General features: G+C 56.4%; 3 protein-coding genes across 3 annotated transcripts in view; 2 read left to right on the top strand and 1 right to left on the bottom strand.

Annotated features, from left to right (window-relative positions):
* GRK4 (G protein-coupled receptor kinase 4) overlaps positions 1-4,098 on the bottom strand; it is a 28,196-nt gene extending 24,098 nt beyond the window's left edge. The window contains exons 1-3 of the mRNA XM_049789902.1: positions 4,094-4,098; positions 3,478-4,049; positions 448-543 (exon numbers count right to left, since the gene is read on the bottom strand). Of these exons, the coding sequence (XP_049645859.1) occupies positions 448-543; positions 3,478-4,049; positions 4,094-4,098 (673 nt within the window). The remainder of the gene's footprint in view (positions 1-447; positions 544-3,477; positions 4,050-4,093) is intronic.
* Positions 4,089-13,663, top strand: NOP14 (NOP14 nucleolar protein). Its single transcript, XM_049789705.1, has 18 exons — positions 4,089-4,255; positions 5,755-5,889; positions 6,177-6,318; positions 7,324-7,460; positions 7,549-7,680; positions 8,055-8,177; positions 8,908-9,039; positions 9,308-9,566; positions 9,893-10,023; positions 10,186-10,271; positions 10,676-10,811; positions 10,918-11,019; positions 11,179-11,332; positions 11,612-11,771; positions 12,482-12,626; positions 13,061-13,179; positions 13,269-13,424; positions 13,536-13,663. Exons 1-18 carry the CDS (start codon positions 4,097-4,099, stop codon positions 13,633-13,635), a joined length of 2,508 nt encoding a protein of 835 aa, XP_049645662.1. The 5' UTR covers positions 4,089-4,096; the 3' UTR covers positions 13,636-13,663.
* A 4,617-nt stretch (positions 13,664-18,280) lies between these two features.
* MFSD10 (major facilitator superfamily domain containing 10) lies at positions 18,281-21,627 on the top strand. The gene is made up of 14 exons (XM_049789901.1): positions 18,281-18,408; positions 18,497-18,640; positions 18,845-19,181; positions 19,346-19,442; positions 19,526-19,629; positions 19,737-19,895; positions 19,961-20,122; positions 20,203-20,311; positions 20,404-20,515; positions 20,594-20,702; positions 20,799-20,889; positions 20,959-21,006; positions 21,076-21,165; positions 21,285-21,627. The coding sequence occupies exons 1-14, from the start codon at positions 18,281-18,283 to the stop codon at positions 21,395-21,397; spliced, it is 1,803 nt and encodes a 600-aa protein (XP_049645858.1). The 3' UTR covers positions 21,398-21,627.
* Positions 21,628-21,785: the final 158 nt, after the last annotated feature.

Here is a 21,785-nt window from a genome sequence, read left to right as displayed (position 1 = left end):
AGAGGCTCTCAGGAGTTACTCCTGGTTCTAAGCTCAGAAATCGCTCCTGGCAGGCTTGGGGGACTATATGGGATGCTGGGATTTGAACCACCATCTGTCCTGGTTGGCTGCGTGGAAGGCAAACACTCTAACAGCTGTGCTATCTCTCTGGCCCCACCATATATTTTCTAACTGCAGATGAGAAAAGATGGAATTACTTTCTCTGGGAAGAATCAGACATGTAGAATCTATTATAGAATTCTGGAGTCCAAAGGGTTCAGATCAGGCACCTGCAAGGATCACTCACCAGGAGCTGGAGCAATAGCATAGCAGGTAGCACATTTGTCTTGCATGCAGCTGACCTGGATTCAATCCCGGACATCCCATGTGGTCTAGGAATAATCCTTGAGTGCCGCTGGGTGTGGCCCAAAAAGCAAAAAATAAAAGGGATCACTCACACTCACTCACCAATGGAATGTCTCAGCTCCAGGCACTGGGTGACAGGGGGCAGTTTCAGCATCTCCTTCCACCTTTTACTACGACCACTTTTCTTGCTGAATCCTCCTAAATTTAAGGGGAGGGGGTCATTTTTGACAGTTCAGAAATCTTTTTATTAGGTCAAGTGGTTCACAGGTCTACAAAGGACACTAAATGCCTTAATCTCTACCACTCAGAAGCAATCACAGTTACAAATTCACTGTGATCCTTCCAGTCCACCTCTCAATACATGTGTGTATGTGTACCCATAAATAAAATGTACTTGTTTCAGAACATGGGGGTGGGGGTGGACCACACCCAGAAGAGCTTGGGGGCTAATCCAGTGCTTCTCAATTATTTTCTGTCATGCCCCGCTAGGAAGAAAACATTTTTCGCGCGACTGTAAATAGTTTCTATATTTAAAAAACTGCAAAACAGGGGCCTGAGAGATAGCATGGAGGTAAGGCATTTTCCTTGCATACAGAAGGTCATTGGTTCGAATCCCGGCATTCCATATGGTCCCCCGAGCCTGCCAGGAACAATTTCTGAGCATAGAGCCAGGAGTAATCCGAGCGCTGCGGGTGTGACCCAAAACCAAAACAAAACAAACAAGCAAAAAAAAAAAAAACCTGCAAACCAAAAATACATAAAATAATTTGAGTGGATTTTTGTTTGTTTTTCGGTTACACCCGGCAGCGCTCAGGAGTTACTCCTTGCTCCACGCTCAGAAATCGCTCCTGGCATGCTCGGGGGACCTTATGGGATGCTGGGATTCGAACCAATGACCTTCTGCATGCAAGGCAAATGCCTTACCTCCATACTATCTCTCCTCTCCGGCCCCAAGCTGATTTTTTTTTGTTTGTTTTTTGGGCCGTACCCTGCGGTGCTCAGGGGTGACTCCTGGTTGTCTGCTCAGAAATAGCGCCCAGCAGGTACGGGGGACCATATGGGACACCGGGATTCGAACCAACCACCTTTGGTCCTGGATCGGCTGCTTGCAAGGCAAAGGCCACTGTGCTATCTCTCTGGCCCCCAAGCTGATTTTTTTAATCAAAGGTGATGTCTGGATCAATGGCTACAATGAGCACGTTTTGCAATGCATAGCTTTTCGAAGTGGAGTTTGAAGCAGGACACAGAAACTCTCAGCTCCAGAGACATACAGAAACGTTAACATGGGGCTTAGCTTGTTATGAGTGTTTGCCGAGGTCAAATGCAGCCCCCCCCCCCTTTACGGAGCCTTGCTCCCCCACTATTTGAGAAGCAGTGGGCTACTCCTGGTTCTGTGCTCAGGGTCACTCCCTGCTATGCTCAGGGACCTTATGACCTTACCATTTTGGGTTACCTGCAAAAAAGACAAATACCTTAACTGTGAAGTAAACAGTTGAAATAGTTCCCATTTGTATCTGTGTTCTGCTTTTTCTCCCTCTCCCTGAGAGAGGGTTGTTAATGTTTATTTAGTAGCTCTATAGTTTTATAGTAAGTTCATAGTTTTATTAGATTTAGTCATGCTGTTAGCTTCAGTTTTTTGTTTTATTTTTAATTTTGGGTCACACCCGGCAGCGCTCAGGGGTTCCTCCTGGCTCTACGCTCAGAAATCGCCCCTGGCAGGCTCGGGGGACCCTATGGGATGCCGGGATTCGAACCACCGTCTTTCTGCATGAAAGGCAAACGCCTTACTTCCATGCTATCTCTCCGGTCCCAGCTTCAGATTTCTAAATTCATTGTCCTGCAGTTCCCAGGTTCCCAGGCCCCTCTGCCCGATGGCCCCAGCAGCTAGGCAGTAAAACAATTCACTGATGCCAGTGAGCTACAGACTGGTCTGAAAAGCTAAGACACAGCTGTATGTGCTTGTGAAATATAGGAAATAGGTAAAAATCGATGTTGCTTTTAGCTCTGTCATTGTTTGCTGGCTCAAGGCTATAAAATAGCTTTGAGACCCTGACGGGCCAGACTTCTCCCAAAGACCCCTCTCCTGGTGGGTTACAGGCCACCGGAATGTGAGCTAAATGGCGCCAGGGAAGGGGATTGTATGGTGCAACTTAAAATTCATGTTTATACAGACCTGAGACCTGTGGAATGTTTGAAATATCACCCTTTGTAGTTGTGTGTAACTGACATAAGATGGAATGGAATGATCTGGAAAGTATGAAAACCTGCTCTTCCCTGAGCTCCCAAAATCCAGATTGACTCGCCTTGATTTTTGCAGTTTCTAACAGGGTTTGTTTGAATGTCAATAAATGGGAGGTAGGAATGCTGGGGGGGAGAGTTATCATCTAAGCTGTGGTTCCATGTGGTGGAGTGACTGGCTTGTTGTTTCTTGCCTGCTGTAACCTTCATGTTTTGTTTTGTTTTTTGGGCCACACCGTTTGATGCTCAGGGGTTCCTCCTGGCTAAGCGCTCAGATATTGCCCCTGGCTTGGGGGGACCCTATGGGACGCCGGGGGATCGAACCGCAGTCCTTCCTTGACTAGTGCTGGCAAGGCAGGCACCTGCCGGCCCGCTTTTTGTTTTTGTGTGTTTGGTTTCTGGGGGTCACACCCTGTGGCACTCAGGGTTTACTCGTGGATGTGCACTCAGAAACCGCTCCTGGCAGACACGGAGCCCTTATAAGATGCCGGACTTGGAACCTCCATCTGTCCCGGATCGGGCTGCACAAGGCCGATGGATGCCCTACCGCTGTGCTCTCTCTCCCCAGCGCCAACCTTCCTATGTGTGAGGATTGCTTATTGCGGGCACTTCAGCCGGGTCAGCGTGTCCTATTCGGGCGAGACAGGAGTTACGGAGTCCCCCTTTCCTCCAAGGGGCCTGGGGAGCCGTCGATCGCTTGCACTCGACTACTACTGCACTGTCGCCAATTTTCGTTTGGCTTTGGGGTCAACCAGGCTGGAGGGGCCACAGGCCCCGGAGGCAGCGCCTGAACTGCTGCCGGGCTTCCTCCGGGCCTTGTGCCTCGCGGGTCGCCCGAGCCGTGGCTCCGAGGTGGCCGAGGCCCGCGGGAGCCCGGACGCGGCGCCCACCCACCTCGGCGCGCTCGCAGCAGCAGGGCGTTGGCCACGAAGCTCTGCAGCTCCAGAGACCGCCGCCGCCGCAGCCGTCGGCGCCACCGCGAGGCGGGCCCGGCGGGCGCTGGGCAGGGCGCGGGCGTGCCGGCGGGCGGGAGCGGCTCATCCCGCCCGCCCCAGCGCCAGCGCCAGCGCCTCCTCCGCCGCTCCCGGGGCTGCGGCGGAGTCCCGGCGGCGTCGGGCGCCCGCGGCTCTCCAGGCTCGGGGCGGCCTCGTTCCTGCGCCGCCCGCTCGGCGCCCGCCTCGGCGCCCGGCTCCCGGGCCGCCAGGGCCGCTCCCCGACAGGGTGGCCGCCGGCGGCGACGCCGCTGTCGCCTGCTCGCACCGGGAGGCGCCGGGCAACGGCTGCCGGAGAGCGCGCGGCTCCCGGCGGCCGCGGGGACCGGAAGTGCGTCAGCGCGCAGACAGGAAGTGCGTCGGGCGCGCGCGCCGGAAGAGCGTCGCGCGGGGACCGGAAGTGCGCCGGCGCGCGGCCCGCCGGGAGGAGGCGTCTCGGCCCTCAGGCGAGCGAGCGAGGGAGCGAGCGGGCGGCTGTCAGCCGGGAGCGGGCGGCTCCCCACGTGTGCGAGGCTGACGCCATGGGCAAGGCGAGGCCGGCCGCGGCGCCCCGCAAGGCGCAGCCCACCCGCAACCCGTTCGAAGTGAAAGTCAACCGGCAGAAGTTCCCGGTGCTGGGCCGCAGCGCGCGCCACGACGTGGGGCAGCCCGGGCTGGCGCGCGCCAGGGCCATCCACAAGGTACGGGCGCGGGTGGGCTCCCGCCGTCCTGCGTGGGCCCCCCACACTCGGCCCGTCGACACCACCCCGTGGCCGCCTGCGCGAGGGCTAGGACCCGGGCCTGCCTGGGCCACTCGTCGCGGTTGGTTCCCTTCCAGGGCTCCTCAACTTCTTAAACGGGGGGCCAGCTCACTGTCCTTCAGGCTGTCGGAGGGCCAGATTAGAGTCAAAACAAAAACTAGGAACACATTTCTATGCACACGGCATCGATCTTATTTAGAAGTGAAGGAACGGGGCCGGAGAGATAGCATGGAGGTAAGGCGTTTGCCTCTCATGCAGGAGGTCATCGGTTCGAATCCCGGCGTCCCATATATGGTCCTCCCGTGCCTGCCAGGAGCAATTTCTGAGCCTGGAGCCAGGAATAACCCCTGAGCACTGCCGGGTGTGACCCAAAAACCACAAAAAAAAAAAAAAAAAAAAGAAGTGAAGGAACAAAGTGAATGCATCCAGTATGTGGCCCGCGGGCCGTAGTTGGAAGACCCCCGCTTGAGACCGAGCCCGGAGTCGAAGGTGGGACTCCAAGGGGCGTGGCTCCCCAGGAAAGCCGCCTGGTGGGGCTTCGCGGCTGTCAGTGGCGTGTCTGTCAGATCAGAGGAGTGTCGGGGCTAGAGCAGGGGTCTCAAACTCAACTTACCTGGGGGCCGCAGGAGGCAAAGTCGGGGTGAGGCGGGGCCGCATAAGGGATTTCACGATTTCTTGCGAATGCGATTTTAATACTGCGATATTTGAAGGCCGGCCGCGGGCCACAGAATGTTGTACGGAGGGCCGCGAGTTTGAGACCCCTGGGCTAGAGCACTAGTACCAACAGGAGGATATTTGTTTCGCGTGCGGGCTACCTGATCCCATAGGATCGATCTGAGCTACAAGTAAACCCTGAGCAACACTCGGTGTGGGCCCAAAACACATAGGAAGGTTGGAGGTTTGGCCTGGGCCCCACCTGTGCTCTTCCCCTCACCTGCAGCCATTCCTCCTGCAACTCCTCCAGTCCCTGGAGGTATTTTTTGGGGTGCTGCTCAAAGGGACCAGGTTGGGGGCTATTTCCTGTAACTCACTGATGGCGTCGCTTGGTGTTGAAATCCTGTGTCTTTTTCACCACTCCTTCTGCATGGGCCAGTACTGCACTGTGGGTACATGGCTTTAGTGCTCAGTGTTGGACAGAACAGATTGGACCCCTGCAGCATGAGAGTAACCATGCCACGAGCACTGCTTTGGGGCTCCAGAACCAGTCCCACAATTGGCGTGTCTCTTGGAGTGGGGCTGGCTGGGGGGCTGTTCTGTGCTGTGACTGGGCCACCGCAGCTGCCTGTCCTCTTTGACGGTCCCCTTCAGCTCCAACTCAACTTAGCTGCAGTGACTTGACTGCTCAGGCCTCCGCCCTCTGTTAGCCATCAAAGCGCACCACTCCGGGTTCTCTGCTCTGGGGTGGCAGGGGCTGAAGCCAGTGTGTGATGTTTTTGCAGCGCACCCAGACACTGATGAAGGAATACAAAGAAAGGGACAAGGCAAACGTCTTTGCAGATAAGCGCTTGGGAGAGTACGACAGTGGTATCAGCCCCGAGGACAGGATGCTGAAGAGGTTCTCGCTGGAGCAGCAGGTATGCCAGCAGCCGGGATCACAAGAAAGGAGTGCAAGCTGCTCCTTCTTCTGTGGGCACTCACACCTACTTCACGCACCCAAGGGCAAGGGCTGGTGGTGCAGATGAAGCTGAGGTGCCAGGGGCACAGGCCAGTGACTGTAGTGCCCCCTCTGGGTTCTGATTTTACTCGAATTGCTGTCGGCTGCTTCAAAATGTGGCACCATGTTTCATGGGCATTGGAAAGAGACAAGGTTTGCTCTTCTGTGCTACAGAAATCATAAAAACTCACTGTTGTTTCTTGTCAGCGACAACATGAGAAGAGAAGCATCTACAACCTGAATGAGGAGGAGGAGCTGACTCACTATGGCCAGTCTCTGGCAGACATTGAAATGTACAATGACATTGTGGACAGCGACAGTGATACTGAGGGACAGGGAGCACTGTCTGGTGAGAAGCACTCCTGTTAGGGCCAGGGAGAACTGTTTGGTGAAGGTGGGAGCATCATCCCATGAGGGTAGGAGCACTGTCCCAAGAGAGGTGACCACTGTCCTGTGAGGGTGAGAGCAAAATCATTCCTTGAGGATGAAGTGCAGCATGTTGGTATTAGTACTGCTGCCCTCACTGAAAAGATACTCAGGGACTTGGTATGTTGGGGCGGGGCAGCTCTTCCTTCCTGAAGCTGCAGACATCTCAGCTGGGAAAGACTACGATGTCTGAGGGCTGAGAGGGCCTGTAAGTATTTTAACCTCCCCCATATGCAGTAGGACTGACTTAGGAGCTTCACACACCCCTGCAGCAGCTGTAGGAAGCACCTCTCAGGCCAGCAGGTGCTCAGCCTGCCCTGGTGCCTGTCCACCTCCCTGCTTCTGCTTCATCCACTGGGGAAGCCACCAGAGCTAGGGCTGCCACCTCAACCTACACCCCACACAGCACAGCTGGGGGCACCACTGGAGTTGGCAGCTGTTACCCCCTCCAGTAGGTGTCCTTAGATTGCTACCCTGGGAGCCTCAGTGCACAGGAGGGGCTAAAGCAGGGGCAAAGTATACTTTGCAATATTCTGGAACCAGTCCTGTACATTTAGACAAACTACTTCACTACTAAGACTGATTTTTTTCAGCCCAGAAGCTGCATTTCTTTCTTTGTTTTCATTCCTGGGCAAGTGATGGCACCTTTGCTATTTCCCCTGTCCCACCCACGTGGGTCATGTGCACGTCTTGCCCAGCTCCAAAGCCTGCAGAGGCATGAGAATGGAGAGAGGGTCTGAGCCCCCAGTCCTGTTCTCCTTCACCTCCCCATGGACCTGTTCACTTTCTCTAGCTTTGAGCCCAGTTCCATCAACCTTTGGCCTTGCAATCTGCTCGGCTCAGCCCAGTGGTTCTTCTGTCCCAGGCTCTCTTGGGGCATGAGGAGAAGAGGGTGGAGAGCCTGACGTGGGGTTTCTGCTATCCACAGCTGAGCTGACCGCTGCACACTTTGGAGGTGGTGGGTCCCTCCAGAAAAGTTCACAATGGTCAACCAGGGAAGCTGAGTCCCAGAAGTCACGCAGGGAGCTGATTGAGGAACTCATTGCCCGGTCCAAGCAGGAGAAGGTACCACAGGCTCATGACAGCTACCTGCGGGTGTGCTGGGCCGACTGCTCAGGTGGGTAACAGTGGTTGATCACTTCTCTGTCTCCAGAGAGAGCGCCAAGCCCAGAGAGAAGATGCCCTGGAGCTGACGGAGAAACTGGACCAGGACTGGAAGGAGATTCAGGGTCTGGTGTCCTGCAGGGCCCCCAAGACCGAGAGCAAGGACTGGAAGAAGCCCCAGGTAGATGAGGAAATGAGCCAAAGGAGCCAGGGAGATGACAGCAGTGTGTGTGGGGAGGGGCAGTCTTAGCTCAGCACCTTCTGTTCCTGTGCTGTGTTTCTGGCTGGTCTGTCCTCAGCCCCTTCAGCTCTTCCCTGGTCCTCACCATCAGATCCTCCCAGCCTCCTGGTCTCCCCAGCCTTCTCCTTTCTGGGCTGTGACCTCTCCTCTCTTCCCTTCATTGTTGTCATAGTGGACTCCAGGTTTCTCATGAGACTCAGCTGTGGGCTCCCTTCAGCTCCTCTGAGATGGACTTGGCCTGGTGCTTCCTTGCAGGGTTGCCCATTGAACTGTGCTGGGCTTCTGAAGAAAACTAAAAACGATTTGTTTCCTAGCCCGATGCATATGACGTGATGGTGCGGGAGCTCGGTTTTGAGATGAAGGCACAGCCCAGTAGCAGAATGAAGACGGAAGAGGAACTGGCGAAGGAGGAGGCAGAGAGGCTCCAGAGCCTGGAGGTGTGGCCTGGGGATTCGTGTGTGTGTGTGTGTGTGTGTGTGTGTGTGTGTGTGTGTGTGTGTGTGTGTGTGTGCGCGCGCGCGGCGCAGCATGTGTGGATGATGCATTCTGTGTGAGGTCCACAGGTGGCACTGTCTGTATTACTAGGAGTTGGTCACCTCTCTATTGTCTCCAACGGATGCCTTTTGCTATACATGATTATCACAATGCGTGGGTCTCTCCCCACTGGGCCTGACTCCTAGAGGCTTGGCTCAAGTGTCCTTCCCTCCCTATGTAGTTCCTGCTGCTCTGGCATATAACAAATGCTAATGGGGGCTGGGGAGGGTGTTTATTTTGCATGCAGCAATCCGGGTACCACATAAAGTCCCCCAAGCCTGCCAGAAGTGATCTTCAAGCACAGAGATAAGAGTGACCCTGAGGGGCCGGGCGGTGGCGCTGGAGGTAAGGTACCTGCCTTGCCTGCGCTAGCCTAGGACGGACCGCGGTTCGATCCCCCGGCTCCCATATGGTCCCCCAAGAAGCCAGGAGCAACTTCTGAGCGCATAGCCAGGAGTAACCCCTGAGCGTCACAGGGTGTGGCCCAAAAACCAAAAAAAAAAAAAAAAAAAAGAGTGACCCTGAGCACTGCCAGTATTCCCCCCGCCCTCCAGGAAGAAAAATGAGTGATTGCACTCCTGTTCCCCTTCTGTGCTGTGGGGCTGAAGTACAGTGACATCCCCTTGCACTTAGGCCAAGAGACTGCAGCGCATGCTGGGCCATGAGGAGGAGGGTCGCCCCGAGAAGCCCACACACATGTCAGCTGACGATCTGAATGATGGCTTCATCCTGCCCAGAGACGACCGGTGCCCACTCTCGTACGCAGTATGTGCTGCCTCTGGCCACTGTGGGGTGGGGGAGACAGTCTCCCATTGTCTGTCTCTGTCTAGGTAGGGGACTGTCTCCTACTGTCTGTCCATTCTCCTGATGGGCTCACAGTGCAGGATAGAGACACCCCCCACCCCCAAAACTCACCCTGACCTGCCTGCAGCTGTCCTGGGCCTAGAGACAGCCTCAGGATTTAGGCACCCTGAGAGGGGTTGTTCCCTAGAAAGGATAGCCTGGTGCCTATAGTCCCCTGCTCTGTCCCCAGGATGGGAAGATGGACGTGGAAGCAGAGTCAGACCAGGAGGCCAGTGATGACTCTAATCAGGAGCTAAAGGGTGAGGACTTGGGTGAGGAAGATGAAGAGGATGAGGACAGTAGAGGCCCCAATAGCTACTCAGACCTGGACTCTGATGAGGAAAGCAAGGACAACAACCAGAAGCCAAGGGACCTGCCATGCCAAGTGTCTGAGGGTGGCTTCCACATCCCGCCATCTGTGGTGACAGAGCTGCCCTACACCTTCACAGGTAAAACTGGGTAGACACCTAGAGGGATGGAGACCCCTTCCTGCTCCTTGCACCCCTTGGGCCTCAGCATTTCCAGAGATACACACACGCATGCATGCACACACTCACACTGACACCTCTAGAGACCAATACATACACACACAGATGCATCCCCCACTCCATGTCTGCCTGGGCTGAGACTCTGGAGCACGTGTTGTTTCTGAAGTGTCTGAGTTCACAAACACACATGGATGCACACACAAACACACACATACATACACAGGCGAGCTCCTTGTTCTCCTCCCTACATGTCCATGTGGGTTCTGGAATACACAATGTTTCTGCAGTACCCGAGTCCTCTGAGGAGCTCCGGTCTCTGCTACGGGGCAGATCACCGGAGGAGCAGCTGCTGGTGATAGAGAGGATCCAGAAGTGCCACCACCCCAGCCTGGCAGCTGGGAACAAAGCCAAGTTGCAGGTGGGCTGCCGTGAATACATGGCAGGGCTGCTCAGCTCCCCTTCTGGTACCAGGCCTACACCCCCACTTCCCACCCCCGGCCCTGGGGTTGAGAGCTCCCTGCTTGATGCCTGCTGGTTGCTCTTAGGCTCACCCCTGAGCCGTACCCTCTTGTTCCTGCAGAAATTCTTCTCCTTTCTGCTGGAGTACTCAGGGGATCTGGCCGTACAAGAGCCCCCAGACCTCAAGGTCATTGACAAGTTGGTTGTGTAAGTATAGATGGGGAGCTTGTGGGGGGGACGACGACGACTGTGCAGCACTCAGTTCCCTCAGTCTCTGCTCGGAGCAGGACGAGTGCCATCCCGGGACCATGTCTGGTCCTTGCAGAACAACCTTTGTCACTTGATCATAAATGTGTGCTAAGGCCACAGGTGGCAGTGGGCCCAGGTGTGACATAGCTCCCCTCACACTCCATCCTGGGGCTGGCTGGGCATGACATACACAGTCGGGGAATCCACTGCATCCCAGCTCTACTATCTTCTCAGGCTGGAGCCGGGCTCCCTCAACCACGGTGCCAGGTGCTGTCACTGCCTGCAGTGGATGGTGAGACTGAGGTCACATAAGAGCTGCCAGTCAGCTCCTCACTGTGACAACTCTTGATTCTGGCTCACAGGCACCTGTACAACCTCTGCCAGATGTTCCCCGAGTGGGCGGGCAATGCTGTCCAGTTCGTTCTCCGCAACGCTATGCATGAGATGGAGGGTCAGCTGGAGGCACGTGGCCGGGCTGCTTTCCCAGGGCTGGACGTGGTGAGCTGAGCAGCCACTCACACCCATTCATATCCATGCTACTGTCCTACCAAACACGTCTCAGTTTGTGCCCTCTACCTCTCTCACTTGTTTCTCTCTGTTCCAGCTCGTATATCTGAAGGTCGCAGGGACACTCTTCCCCACTTCTGACTTCCGGCACCCAGTGGTGACCCCGGCGCTGGTGTGTATGAGCCAGCTGCTCACCAAGGTCAGCCCCAGTGGGACCCTGAGTGGTCATACCCCCTCCCCCCAAAGCCCTTTTCCTACCAGCATCCTTTGTCTCTACAATGGCTGAAACTAGGTGTTCCCCCTGGTGCCCTGATGCGTCTGGAGCTTTGAGGTGACAGCTGTTGGCGTGTCTCTACAGTGCCCTGTGCAGTCCCTGGAGGACGCTGTGAAGGGCCTCTTTGTCTGCTGCTTGTTCCTGGAGTACGTGTCCCTGTCTCAGCGCTTTGTCCCCGAGCTCATCAACTTTCTCCTGGGACTTCTTTACATTGCAACACCCAACGCACAGAGCCAGGGTGAGCGTGATGGTACAGAGTGCAGGGTCTGCAGGCCTGTGGTTCAGGTAGACTTGTGCGCTCATGTGCGAGCACTGGCTGGGGCCCACCCTTATTGTCTATTACTTGTGGGACCCTCTGCCCTGCAGCTCCTGGCCTGAGCACAGGCTGAGGTGGGGGTTTTAGTTGATGTATGGTGCCCAGATGGAGCTGTGGATCCAGACTGGCCAGGTCCCGGCCCGGAAACCCCACAGCCCGGTGGTATGAGATGTCTAGACACACTCCTTCTCTGTTGTCCAGGTCTCAGCCCAGTGCACCCTTTCCGCGCCCTGGGGAAGAACTCGGAGCTGCTGGTGGTATGGGAAGAAGAGGATGTGGTCTCATGGCAGAGGAGCAAGCTCTCCCTCCTGTGGGCTGGTGCTCCAAACACCCAGTCCAGGACAGAGGCTAACCATACCAGGTGCGAGTGGGCACCCGGCAGGCACAGGAAACAGTCACAAAGGCATCGGAGTGAGATCAATTCAGTACCCCGTTATTTGTGGGCTGGAGCCTTGTCCCAGTCTTGTCCCAGTGCCAGGCTCCTGCAGGTGCTTACCCTCAGTGCTTCTGTCCAGGGTCATTTAGGGCCTTTGGAAGTGTTTGTGCTGCTGACATGGCGTGTCCACGTTAGGCGTCCTGTCCAGCGTGTGCTTCAAGAGTGCAATGTCTGCACCTGATACTGCAGCCCTCCCCCCATCCACCCCAAACTACTCTACCAGGCTGGGTCTCTGTTTCCCCACCCAGCTCCAGCCACCATATCTAGGTCTCAGGCCTGGTGCACTGCTGGCCTTGTGGGATGCTGCAATGGCAGCTTTGATCCCATCTGGTCAGCTTTCTGGGGTTCACTGAAGTGATCCCTGCTATACATCAAATTTTTGCTGATACTTGTGTTTACTCAGGGAAAGGCCCCTTCCAGGCCTGGGCTACAGCACAGAGCCTCACTATGGGGGAATTCCACCTGTCTGAACTATGCCTGCTTTCTCCATTATGTGATGCCCTAACAATCCCTACATCTAGGAGATGACCCCTCAACTCCTATCCCCAGGCTTCCCTTGTGATCACCCCAAACTCGTTCTCCCCCCGCCACCCCCACACGCACACCCCTGCCCTGATCCAGCTGCCCTTCCCTAGGCTGTCCTGCCTGGCTGTGTGTTTGGACCTGTTGAAGCACTGTGTGCTCAGGTACCACTCACTGCCCACCTTTGATGCCATCACTGCGCCCCTCAGAGTCCTCCTGCTGGAGCACCTGGAACACCCCCGTCAACCTGAGCTGCAGGTAGGTGGGAACAACAGGCAAGAAGAGTGAGCTGCTTCAGTGGTTCGAATCCCGGCATCTCATATGGTCCCCTGAGCACTGCTGGGTGTGACCCAAAAACCAAAAAAAAAAAAAAAATGAGCTCCTAGAAGAGTTTGCGGATGCTGTTGCATGTGTCCTCCCTGTTTCTGCCAGCCCAGTGCTGGGGGGGATCCAGTGGTTGTGGGGGAATCCTGGCTTTCAGGACTGGTCCCTCAGCAGCATCTCCCCATGCTGAGCTGCCCCAAATTTGGGGTTCATCTGTATGAGGACTACAGCTCTTCACGTGAATGTCAGGCACCTCTGGTGCAGGGATGAGGGGAGAGGTGCAGAAGATGGGGGAGGGTAGAGTGGTTCCATGATCCCTCCAAAGCCTGGAGGGCACTGGGCCATCCAGGTCCCGTTCCATGCCTCAGATGCTGTGCCAGAACATTCTGGCAGAAATGGAAAGTCAGGAGAGGTGCTACCGGCCTCTTGTCTGTGAGAAGAGCAAGCCGGTCCTCCTGAAACTGTTCACTCCACGGCTGGTCAAAGTGTGAGTATAGGGGCCCCCCCTCCACGAGCCTCAGTCCTGGGGAGGCACCTGGAGGTTAGGACCCAGTACCAGCTCCCACTCCCTCACAGCCTGGAGTATGGGCGAAAGCAAGGCAGTAGCAAGGAGGAGCAGGAGCGGAAGCGTCTCATCCACAAGCACAAGCGTGAGTTCAAGGGTGCCGTGCGTGAGATCCGCAAGGACAACCAGTTCCTGGCCCGCATGCAGCTCTCAGAGGTTCTGGAACGGTGAGGAGCTGGCAGCAAGTGGCCAAGTCCTGTGTGCCCTCCATCCCCAGCCCTGTTGGTTCTGATCCTGGGGCTTCAGACAGAACCAACAGACTCGGTTTCTCCTGCCAGGGACGCGGAGAGAAAGCGGAAAGTAAAGCAGCTTTTCAGCAGCCTGGCCACACAGGAAGGAGAATGGAAGGCATTGAAGAGGACCAAGTTCAAGCACTGAACTGCTTGTGGGCCACTCCCTGGAAACTCTTCCTTTACCATTGGCAAATGCCACCCAGTGCCAGGAACAGGGTCCTTAGAGCTGGCCCCTTGCAGTGGCAGAGCCACTATCTGTAAAACATATCCACGAGTTGTGAGATCACCCAGGTCTGAAGAAGCAAAGTAGTGGCGAAGGATTAATAAACTAAGCCAGTCAGGAAAGAATCATGAAATCTATCTGTGCCTGGTGGTATCTCTGAGCACTATTCACTATTCACTATTAAACCAATTCCCAGTTCACCAGGAGAAGTAGGGGAGAAAAAGAAGTACCCATCCATGTGGGCAGGAAAAACGTAAGGGAAAGAAGATTAGGTGTCATCTTACAACTGTCCTCTGGTCCAGCCTGGGAGGTTTCGAACTGATAAATGTGTTTTTCAAGATCCATGAAGTACATCAATTTCCCCTCTTCAAGGCTGGAGCAATACAGCACTGGCTAGGGCGTTAATCTCTGGCATTCCATATGGTCCCCGAGCCTGCCAGGAGTGATCTTTGGGGGTGGGGGGTTGTTAAACCCAGCAGTACTCCCGAGTCACTCCTGGCTCTGCACTCAGAAATTGCCCTTGGCAGGCACGGGGGACCATATGAATGCTGGTATTCGAACCACCGTCCTGCATACAAGGCAAACACCCTACCTCCATGCTCGAGTGATTTTTGTTTGTTTTATTTTGGTTTTTGGATCACACCCGGTGGTGCTCAGGGGTTACTCCTGGCTGTCTGCTCAGAAATAGCTCCTGGCAGGCACACCTTTGGTCCTGGATAGGCCGCAAGGCAAACGCCGCTGTGCTATCTCTCTGGGCCTTTATTTTGGTTTTTGGATCACACCCGGCAGCGCTCAGGGGTGGCTCCTGCCTCTATTCTCAGAAATCACTCAGGGGACCATACCAGATGCCGGGCTGACCTTCTCATGCAAGGCAAGCGCCTTTACCTCCAGGCTATCTCTGACCCCACCAGGAGTGATTTTCTTTTTAATTTATTTTTTATTTATTTAATTTTTTTGGTTTTTGGGCCACACCGACAGTGCTCAGGTTACTCCTGGCTGTCTGCTCAGAAATAGCTCCTGGCAGGCACAGGAACCATATGGGACACCAGGATTTGAACCAACCACCTTTGGTCCTGGATTGGCTGCTTGCAAGGCAAACGCTGCTGTGCTATCTCTCCAGGCCCCAGGAGTGATTTTTTTTTTTTTTTTTTTGGTTTTTGGGTCACACCTGGCAGTGCTCAGGGGTTATTCCTGGCTCCAGGCTCAGAAATTGCTCCTGGCAGGCACAGGGGACCATATGGGGCGCCGGGATTCGAACCGATGACCTCCTGCATGAAAGGCAAACGCCTTACCTCCATGCTATCTCTCCGGCCCCCCCAGGAGTGATTTTTAAGCACAGCCAGGAGTAACCTCTGAGTGCCAGCAGGTGTGATCCTCCCAAAATAAACATTGTTCTTGGGACTGGGCATTAGGCTGACCTGGATTCAATCATCTGTATGGGACCTGAATACCACCAGAAATTCCTAAACAATAAACCAGGAGTGATCCCTGGGCTTAGCTGGTGTATCACAAAACCCTTCTCCCAGTGCCATGGCTGACTGCTTACCTCAGCCTGGGCTGAGGACGATGTGAGTAGAGGTGGGAGCTGCTGAGAACTTGGTCCCTGCCACTAGCTGGTTTTGTCTCCAAAGGGGCTGGACTACGGGAAGGAGCCCCACTGAGTAATTGAATGTTCCTGCATGGGGTTAGGGGACACCTCATTCTGGAGGCCTACTCCCCAGCTTGGGGGCGTGCTGGGAGGCTTGGCAGGCCCCCAGCCATTCCCCTATTTCTCCCCTGGACTCTAGGCCTGGCCTGAGTGCTACCTCAGGTGGCCTGCTGTGCATTCCAGGTGGACTCTATTAGGGGTCCCCAGGCTTCCCCCCCACTACTCTAGGGGGCAGATACCTGGCTTCCGATGCCTTGATCCTGGAGGCCAGCTCATCCCAGGTATGGGGTTAGGGGACACCCCATTCTGGAGGCCTACTCCCCAGCTTGGGGGCATGCTGGGAGGCTTGGCAGCCGTTCCCCTATTTCTCCCCTCCTCCAGGCCTTCCCTGGTTGCCGGCCTAGGTGGACTTTATAGTGGTCCTCTGGCTTTCCCCCTTTCTCTCCCTACACTAAGAGGGGGACACATGAGGTGGATGGCGGGCCGATGCAGCACTGGTGTATGTCGGGACATTATGCCGTGACATTCACTGGTATTTTTTCTTCTCATTGGTCTCCATTTCAAAAACCGTGCGGGGGCGTACCATATATATTTAAAATTAAAATGGGAGGATGGACTCTCAGGCTGGAAAGAGACCAGTTCAGGTGGGGGTACCATATTTGAATATTGTAGATATATTCCCTCAACCGCTATAACTATTATTGAATATCTTCTTAAACGGTGACAATTGTGTCCACTGTCTTAAGTTAGATTGTTTATTTTCCCCACTTTTTATCTTTTTTTTTCTCTTTGTGAACTGTACAATAAGGAATTCTGGTGAAAGAGTCCTCGGTTTAATGCTTATGGTGGCATTCCTTGTTTGCATGGGCACAAGAAAATGGAAGATACTATACTGTAGCCTCATCCCCCACCCATATTTCCTAGGTAACTTGACCTTTCCTGCAAAACCCCGCCCATTCCTGGGAGGGGTCTTGGAAAAGGTAGATAAGCCTTTGAGCCAGGGGATTAGGGGGCTGCCCTGCTGGGCTCTCTGGCTTTTGGGTCTTTGCCCTTTGGCTCTTGGCTGGCTCTCTTGCTTCTAGTCTTTGGGCAGCATGGAGCCCAAAGGGAAGATGGCTGGAAGGAGTTAAGAGGCAGGGCTAGCTAAGAATGGCTGAATGCTTGAAAGGTTATGATAGAGACCACACATGTGGTGGATAGGGTATGAATAAAGCTGATGCTTCCTGATGCCTGCCTGTGAGTGAGTTCAATACCCGTTGCTTTCTTGAACCCCAGACCCGCTGGTAAATGGGGGATGAAGCCACGTGGCCGGGGCCTAAGGACCAAGGCCTCCTTCACCATCCATCGCCATCCAGGTCCATCTCTAACTATTCAAAACAACAACTGGCGCTCCGAACTCTGACTTGAAACCTAGACCCAAGAAAACAGCGATAATGGTGAGATACCTGCTTTTCAGTTTCATTTTGGCTTTTTTCAGTTGCAGTGAGCCCAAAACCTTGGGCTACCACGTGAAGCCATTTTCAAATATGGCTGGCACCCCTTCTGGGGGCAGAAGGGCAACTGAAACAAGGCAGGTGGAAGCTTGCATCACCTCCATCCCAGGCCCAGGCCCAGGACTGAGACTTTGTTACAATAAACAAAAACCTCGGCCTCCTCAAAGACTGATTAAAAGCCTAGATTGGAAACGGAGGAGAAAAAAGACTGTATTGAAAGTGGACTGATTTTTCTGAGAACAACCTTTGGCTTGAATTTGGATTTCGACTTTGGAAATTTCGAACGGGACTTTTAGTTTGAATAACTTTGAACTCTGAACATCCAAAAGCCCCCTGCAAAAAAGCTGGAACCTGTTTGCAAAGTGCCGCCCGGAGGGGAAAAAAGGCAGTTGCAATCAGCCAAGAACTCCGGGCCCTGTACATACAAATAGGAACACACAAATCTTGTGGTACAATGGGACCTTACATCCTGAACATTGACATGATGACCTGGCACAGGCCTCAGGTTTGGGCATTCTCCACCCCTGAACCAGGGAAGCCATCTATAAAACATCCAAAGTTGTTTATGACATCACGTGGAAGCAATCCTCTACCAGGGAAGACCCTACTGCTGCTGTGACATCGATTTACTCAAGAGTCTTCCCTTAACACTGAGAAGATTTAAACAACGACGCCCTGCATACTGGACAGGGCTTTCTGCATTGCCCTTTAATTGTGAGTTGAAATTAGATGACACTCCTCACAATCCTGACTTCAATGTAGGATAATCAGAAACATGATATCAACAACAGAGACTGTGTGAAAAATAAAACTGTATTGGCACTACAGACAATGACCTGGATTGAACAAACTAGTTTGCCTGGAGCCTAGAATTGGTCTTATGTCAGGAAACTTCAGGGGTAGGGTCTCCTTGTATTTAGGCCAAGGTTTTTCCTTTCCATGACCCCCATACTTTGGTGGGCCTATGCAAACGATAATTGCCACTCTTAACACTTTTTACAGTGCTCCTCTGACTCTAGACCTTTAAGAACTAGTAAAACCATCTGGAACTGCACTTTTGTTTTTGTTTAGTTTCAGTTTCCATTCTTGAATATGACTGTTGGTGTTTTTTTTGCTATTTGTTCCATTAAGTCTTGAATGGCTCTGAGATTGTAAAACTATATTTTTCTCTGGATGAGTCAATTTAGTTATATAAAGTTGTGTATACTAATCTAAAAAAAAAACGGTTATTGTTTGGCTTCAGGTCTCTCCTCTCTGTTTCCCTTATACCATTTTTCTCTTTCCTCATTTGGATTCAAAATCAAATGGTCGTTGAATAACTTGAAAAATCACAAATGTTAATGTATCTTGAAAAAGCTGACAGTCAAGTGTCTTAATCACTATGTAAATTAATAGGTATTCCATCAAGTCTTAAAGAAATTGAGGCATGACTGTTCCTGTGCTGTGCCCAAGGCGTGTCAGAAGCGCCTACTCTGCAGTGAACTTGGACTTTACTGGATCGGACGTGAAGGTGCATCCCAGGCAGCCTATACTCTCGGTCCCTGGGCTCAGAAGGTAAGCGGGAGTCCTTTGGTGCCCAGGGCCACCCACAGACGCTTCTCCAAGGCCCGCCCGGAGCAAGGTGAGCCAAAGGGTGTGGCAGGAAGATCAAAGCAGAGGGCGAGCGCGGTGGAGTGGGCGTCCAGCTGGAGCCCAAGCCTGCCAGCTCGCCCCCAATCCGCTGCGGTGGGCGACAGAGACCCTCCATCGGCCCACACGGCGCCCTGGCCAGGCGAGGCGAGGCGAGGCGAGGCGAGGCGAGGCGAGGCGAGGCGGTGGGCCGAGGCAGGCGGGCCAGGGAGCCGGCGGGCGGGCGGGCGGGCTGGAGCGGGCTGGGCGCGAGCGGGCCGGGGCGGGGCTCCGCGGGGACGAGCCCTGAGGCGGGCGAGCGGCATCCGCCTGGCCTAGCGTGTGGGTCCCGCGTTCCCGCCGGGCCTCGCCGTCGTCGCAGGGGTCGCGCGGCGTCCGCGGTAGGGCGGGCTGCTCGGGGCGGCGACGGCGGCTGGCGAGCCGGGCGGTTCGGGGCTCGGGCCGTGGGGCGGGCGGCGGGCGCGGGGCCTTCCGGGGCTGACGCGAGGCCTCCGCGCCCTCCCGCCGTCCCTCAGGGCAGCGCGACGGGAGGCGCCATGGAGCGGGGCTGCAGCCCGCGCCCGCCCATCCGCCCGCCGCCGCCGAGCGAGCGCCGCGTGCTGGCCGCCGTCTTCCTGGGCCTCCTGCTGGACCTCCTGGCCTTCACCCTGCTGCTGCCGCTGCTGCCGCGCCTGCTGGAGGGACACGGCCGCGCCCACGTGAGCGCCCGCCTCGCCCCGCGCCCCGCGCCCCGCGCCCCGCGCCCCGCGCCCCGCGCCCCGCGCCCCGCGCCCCGCGCCCCGCGCCCCGCGCCCCGCGCCCCGCGCCCCGCGCCCCGCGCCCGCCCCTCCGCGCCCTCCTCACGCCCCTGTCCCCCGCCCAGGACCCGCTCTACGGCTCCTGGCACCGCGCCGTGGACTGGCTCGCCGCGGCCATCGGGATGCCCGCCCAGGGCAGGTACCACACCGTGCTCTTCGGAGGTAGGCCGGGCTGCCCCCTCGGCCCTCCGCGCGCCCTCCCGAGGCCCCTCGTCGTGGCTCAGCGACGCCCCGCTGCCCCGCAGGGCTCGTCGGCTCCGTCTTCTCCGGCCTGCAGTTCCTCTGCGCGCCGCTCACCGGCGCCGTCTCTGACCGCCTGGGCAGGCGCCCCGTGATGCTGCTGTCGCTGGTACGAGCCCCGGGCCGGCCTGTCCCTCCCGCCCTCCGGTGGCCACCGCGCTCGCCCCGGGCTGGCCTGTCCCTCCCTCCGCTGACGTACTGACCGTCGCCCCCCAGACAGGAGTGGCCGCGTCCTACGGCGTGTGGGTGTCCTCCCGGAGCTTCGCGGCGTTCCTGGCGTCCCGCGTGCTCGGGGGCATCAGCAAGGGCAACGTCAGCCTCTCCACGGCCATCGTGGCGGACCTGGGCGCCCCCGCGGCCCGCAGCCGAGGCATGGTGGGTTCACGAGTGCGGGTGTGGGGCTTCAGGGCCGCCGCGGAGCTCAGCTGCCTCCTCCACAGGTGGCCATCGGCGTGGCCTTCTCGCTGGGCTTCACGCTGGGCCCCATGCTGGGCGCCTCCCTGCCGGCCCACCTGGCCCCGTGGCTGGCGCTGCTCTTGGCCGCCTCAGACCTGCTCTTCGTCTTCTGCTTCCTGCCGGAGACGCTGCCCCCAGAGAAGCGGGTGAGCGCAGGGACACGGCCCGCAGCCGGCAGCCGGCAGGGTCGGGGCCCCAGCCTGCTCAGCCTGCCCCGTTCCCCCAGGCTCCCTCCATGGCCCTGGGCTTCCAGGCTGCTGCCGACCTGCTCAGCCCCCTGGCCCTGCTGCGCTTCTCAGCCGTGGCTCGCGGTCAGGACTCCACTGTTGCACAGGGTGAGAAGCTGGCCCGGGCGGGTGGGAGTGCCGCAGCTGCTGTGAGACTGTCTTCAGCGCACCCCTCAAACCCTCAAACTCATGACTTTCAGAGCTCAGCAGCCTGCGGCGCCTGGGCCTCGTCTACTTCCTCTACCTCTTCCTCTTCTCCGGCCTGGAGTTCACACTGAGCTTCCTGGCACACGAGCGCTTCCAGTTCAGCAGGTGGGTGTGCAGGCTGTGGGACAGAGCAGGGGAGGCGCCCCAAGCTGCTGGGACCCCGCTCATTGCCTGGCCTCCCAGCCTGCAGCAGGGCAAGATGTTCTTCTTCATTGGCCTCACCATGGCGGTTGTGCAGGGCACCTACACCCGGGGCATCTGTCCTGGCAGGGAGCCGAGAGCCATAAGCCAGGTACGTGGAGGGAACGCCTAGAAGCGGGAGCGGGCCCCAGGCTCTGCTGACAAGAGGGGCTTCGTGGGTCATGACTGAGGTACATACTCCTTCCAGGCCATTCTGCTGCTAGTGCCCGCCTTCCTCCTCATTGGCTGGGGTCGTTCCCTGCCTGCGCTGGGCCTGGGGCTGCTGCTCTACTCCTTCGGTGAGTGGCCAGCCAGGGCGGGAAGGGGCAACCAGGGGTCTCCCGAGCTAACAGCAGCCTGTCCTACAGCCGCTGCCGTAGTGGTACCATGCCTGTCCTCAGTGGTCGCCAGCTATGGTGAGTACCCCTTCCTGTCCCCGGAGCCCCACATAGCTGACCATGCAGTGACAACCCGTCTCCCTGCAGGCTCGCCTGCACAGAAGGGCACAGTCATGGGCACTCTTCGGAGCCTGGGGGCCCTAGCCAGGACACTGGGGCCCATGGTGGCCGCCTCTGGTGAGTGTGGCTTTACGAAAGCCCTGGGGCTGGAAGATGGGGGTTTCTCTGCCCAGGGAGCCACGCCCCCTCCCACTGTGCCCTGCACTCTCACTACAGGAGGCCCCCTCTACCCGCAGTGTACTGGCTGGCCGGGGACCGAGCTTGCTTCACAGTGTGGTCAGGGCTCTTCCTGCTCCCCTTCCTCATCCTTCGGAATCTGAGGCCATCAACTCCAGCCAAAGCCCAGTAGGCAGCACTCCACCCAGGCCAGGGGGGGGTGTGTGTGTGTGAAGGTAGGAAAACGTGGCAGGCTTGGCTACTGTCCTAGGGAGGCCCAGCCCCAGGCCTGCCTCCAGCCTCCTTCCGCCTGTTCTGTGTATGATCGGTGGAGCCAGCGCAGCCCTTGTACCTCCCGACCTTCCCTCAGCACCCAACCCACATTCTTACACACCTCAGTTTACCTCCCCACATCTATATCAAATGCAGGACCCTGCAGACTGACTGACCTGTCCTGCTTGTCTGTGGGGACCTGTGTCAGGTGACCGTCACATTCTACCTGTAGGGGCTACGGTCCTGGTCTATATAAATGCCCTGGGACCTTTTGTGGAAACTAGAGATGAAAATTTGAATATTTTTTT

The sequence above is a fragment of the Suncus etruscus genome, chromosome 16 (genome assembly GCF_024139225.1).
Source record: "Suncus etruscus isolate mSunEtr1 chromosome 16, mSunEtr1.pri.cur, whole genome shotgun sequence".
Lineage (NCBI taxonomy): Eukaryota > Metazoa > Chordata > Mammalia > Eulipotyphla > Soricidae > Suncus > Suncus etruscus.
The sequence above is the reverse complement of the archived record's forward strand: the minus strand, read 5'-3'. Positions and strand labels throughout refer to the sequence as shown.

Bases quoted from the DNA above. Each gene is read 5' to 3' on its own strand.
- NOP14 (XM_049789705.1), top strand. From the start codon at position 4,097: ATGGGCAAGGCGAGGCCGGCCGCGGCGCCCCGCAAGGCGCAGCCCACC. The intron at 11,020-11,178 runs GTCAGCCCCAGT...GTGTCTCTACAG, and splicing joins TGAGCCAGCTGCTCACCAAG to TGCCCTGTGCAGTCCCTGGA. The intron at 13,425-13,535 runs GTGAGGAGCTGG...TTCTCCTGCCAG, and splicing joins CTCTCAGAGGTTCTGGAACG to GGACGCGGAGAGAAAGCGGA.
- MFSD10 (XM_049789901.1), top strand. From the start codon at position 18,281: ATGACTGTTCCTGTGCTGTGCCCAAGGCGTGTCAGAAGCGCCTACTCT. The intron at 18,641-18,844 runs GCGAGGCGAGGC...CCGTCGTCGCAG, and splicing joins GCCAGGCGAGGCGAGGCGAG to GGGTCGCGCGGCGTCCGCGG. The intron at 21,007-21,075 runs GTGAGTACCCCT...GTCTCCCTGCAG, and splicing joins CTCAGTGGTCGCCAGCTATG to GCTCGCCTGCACAGAAGGGC.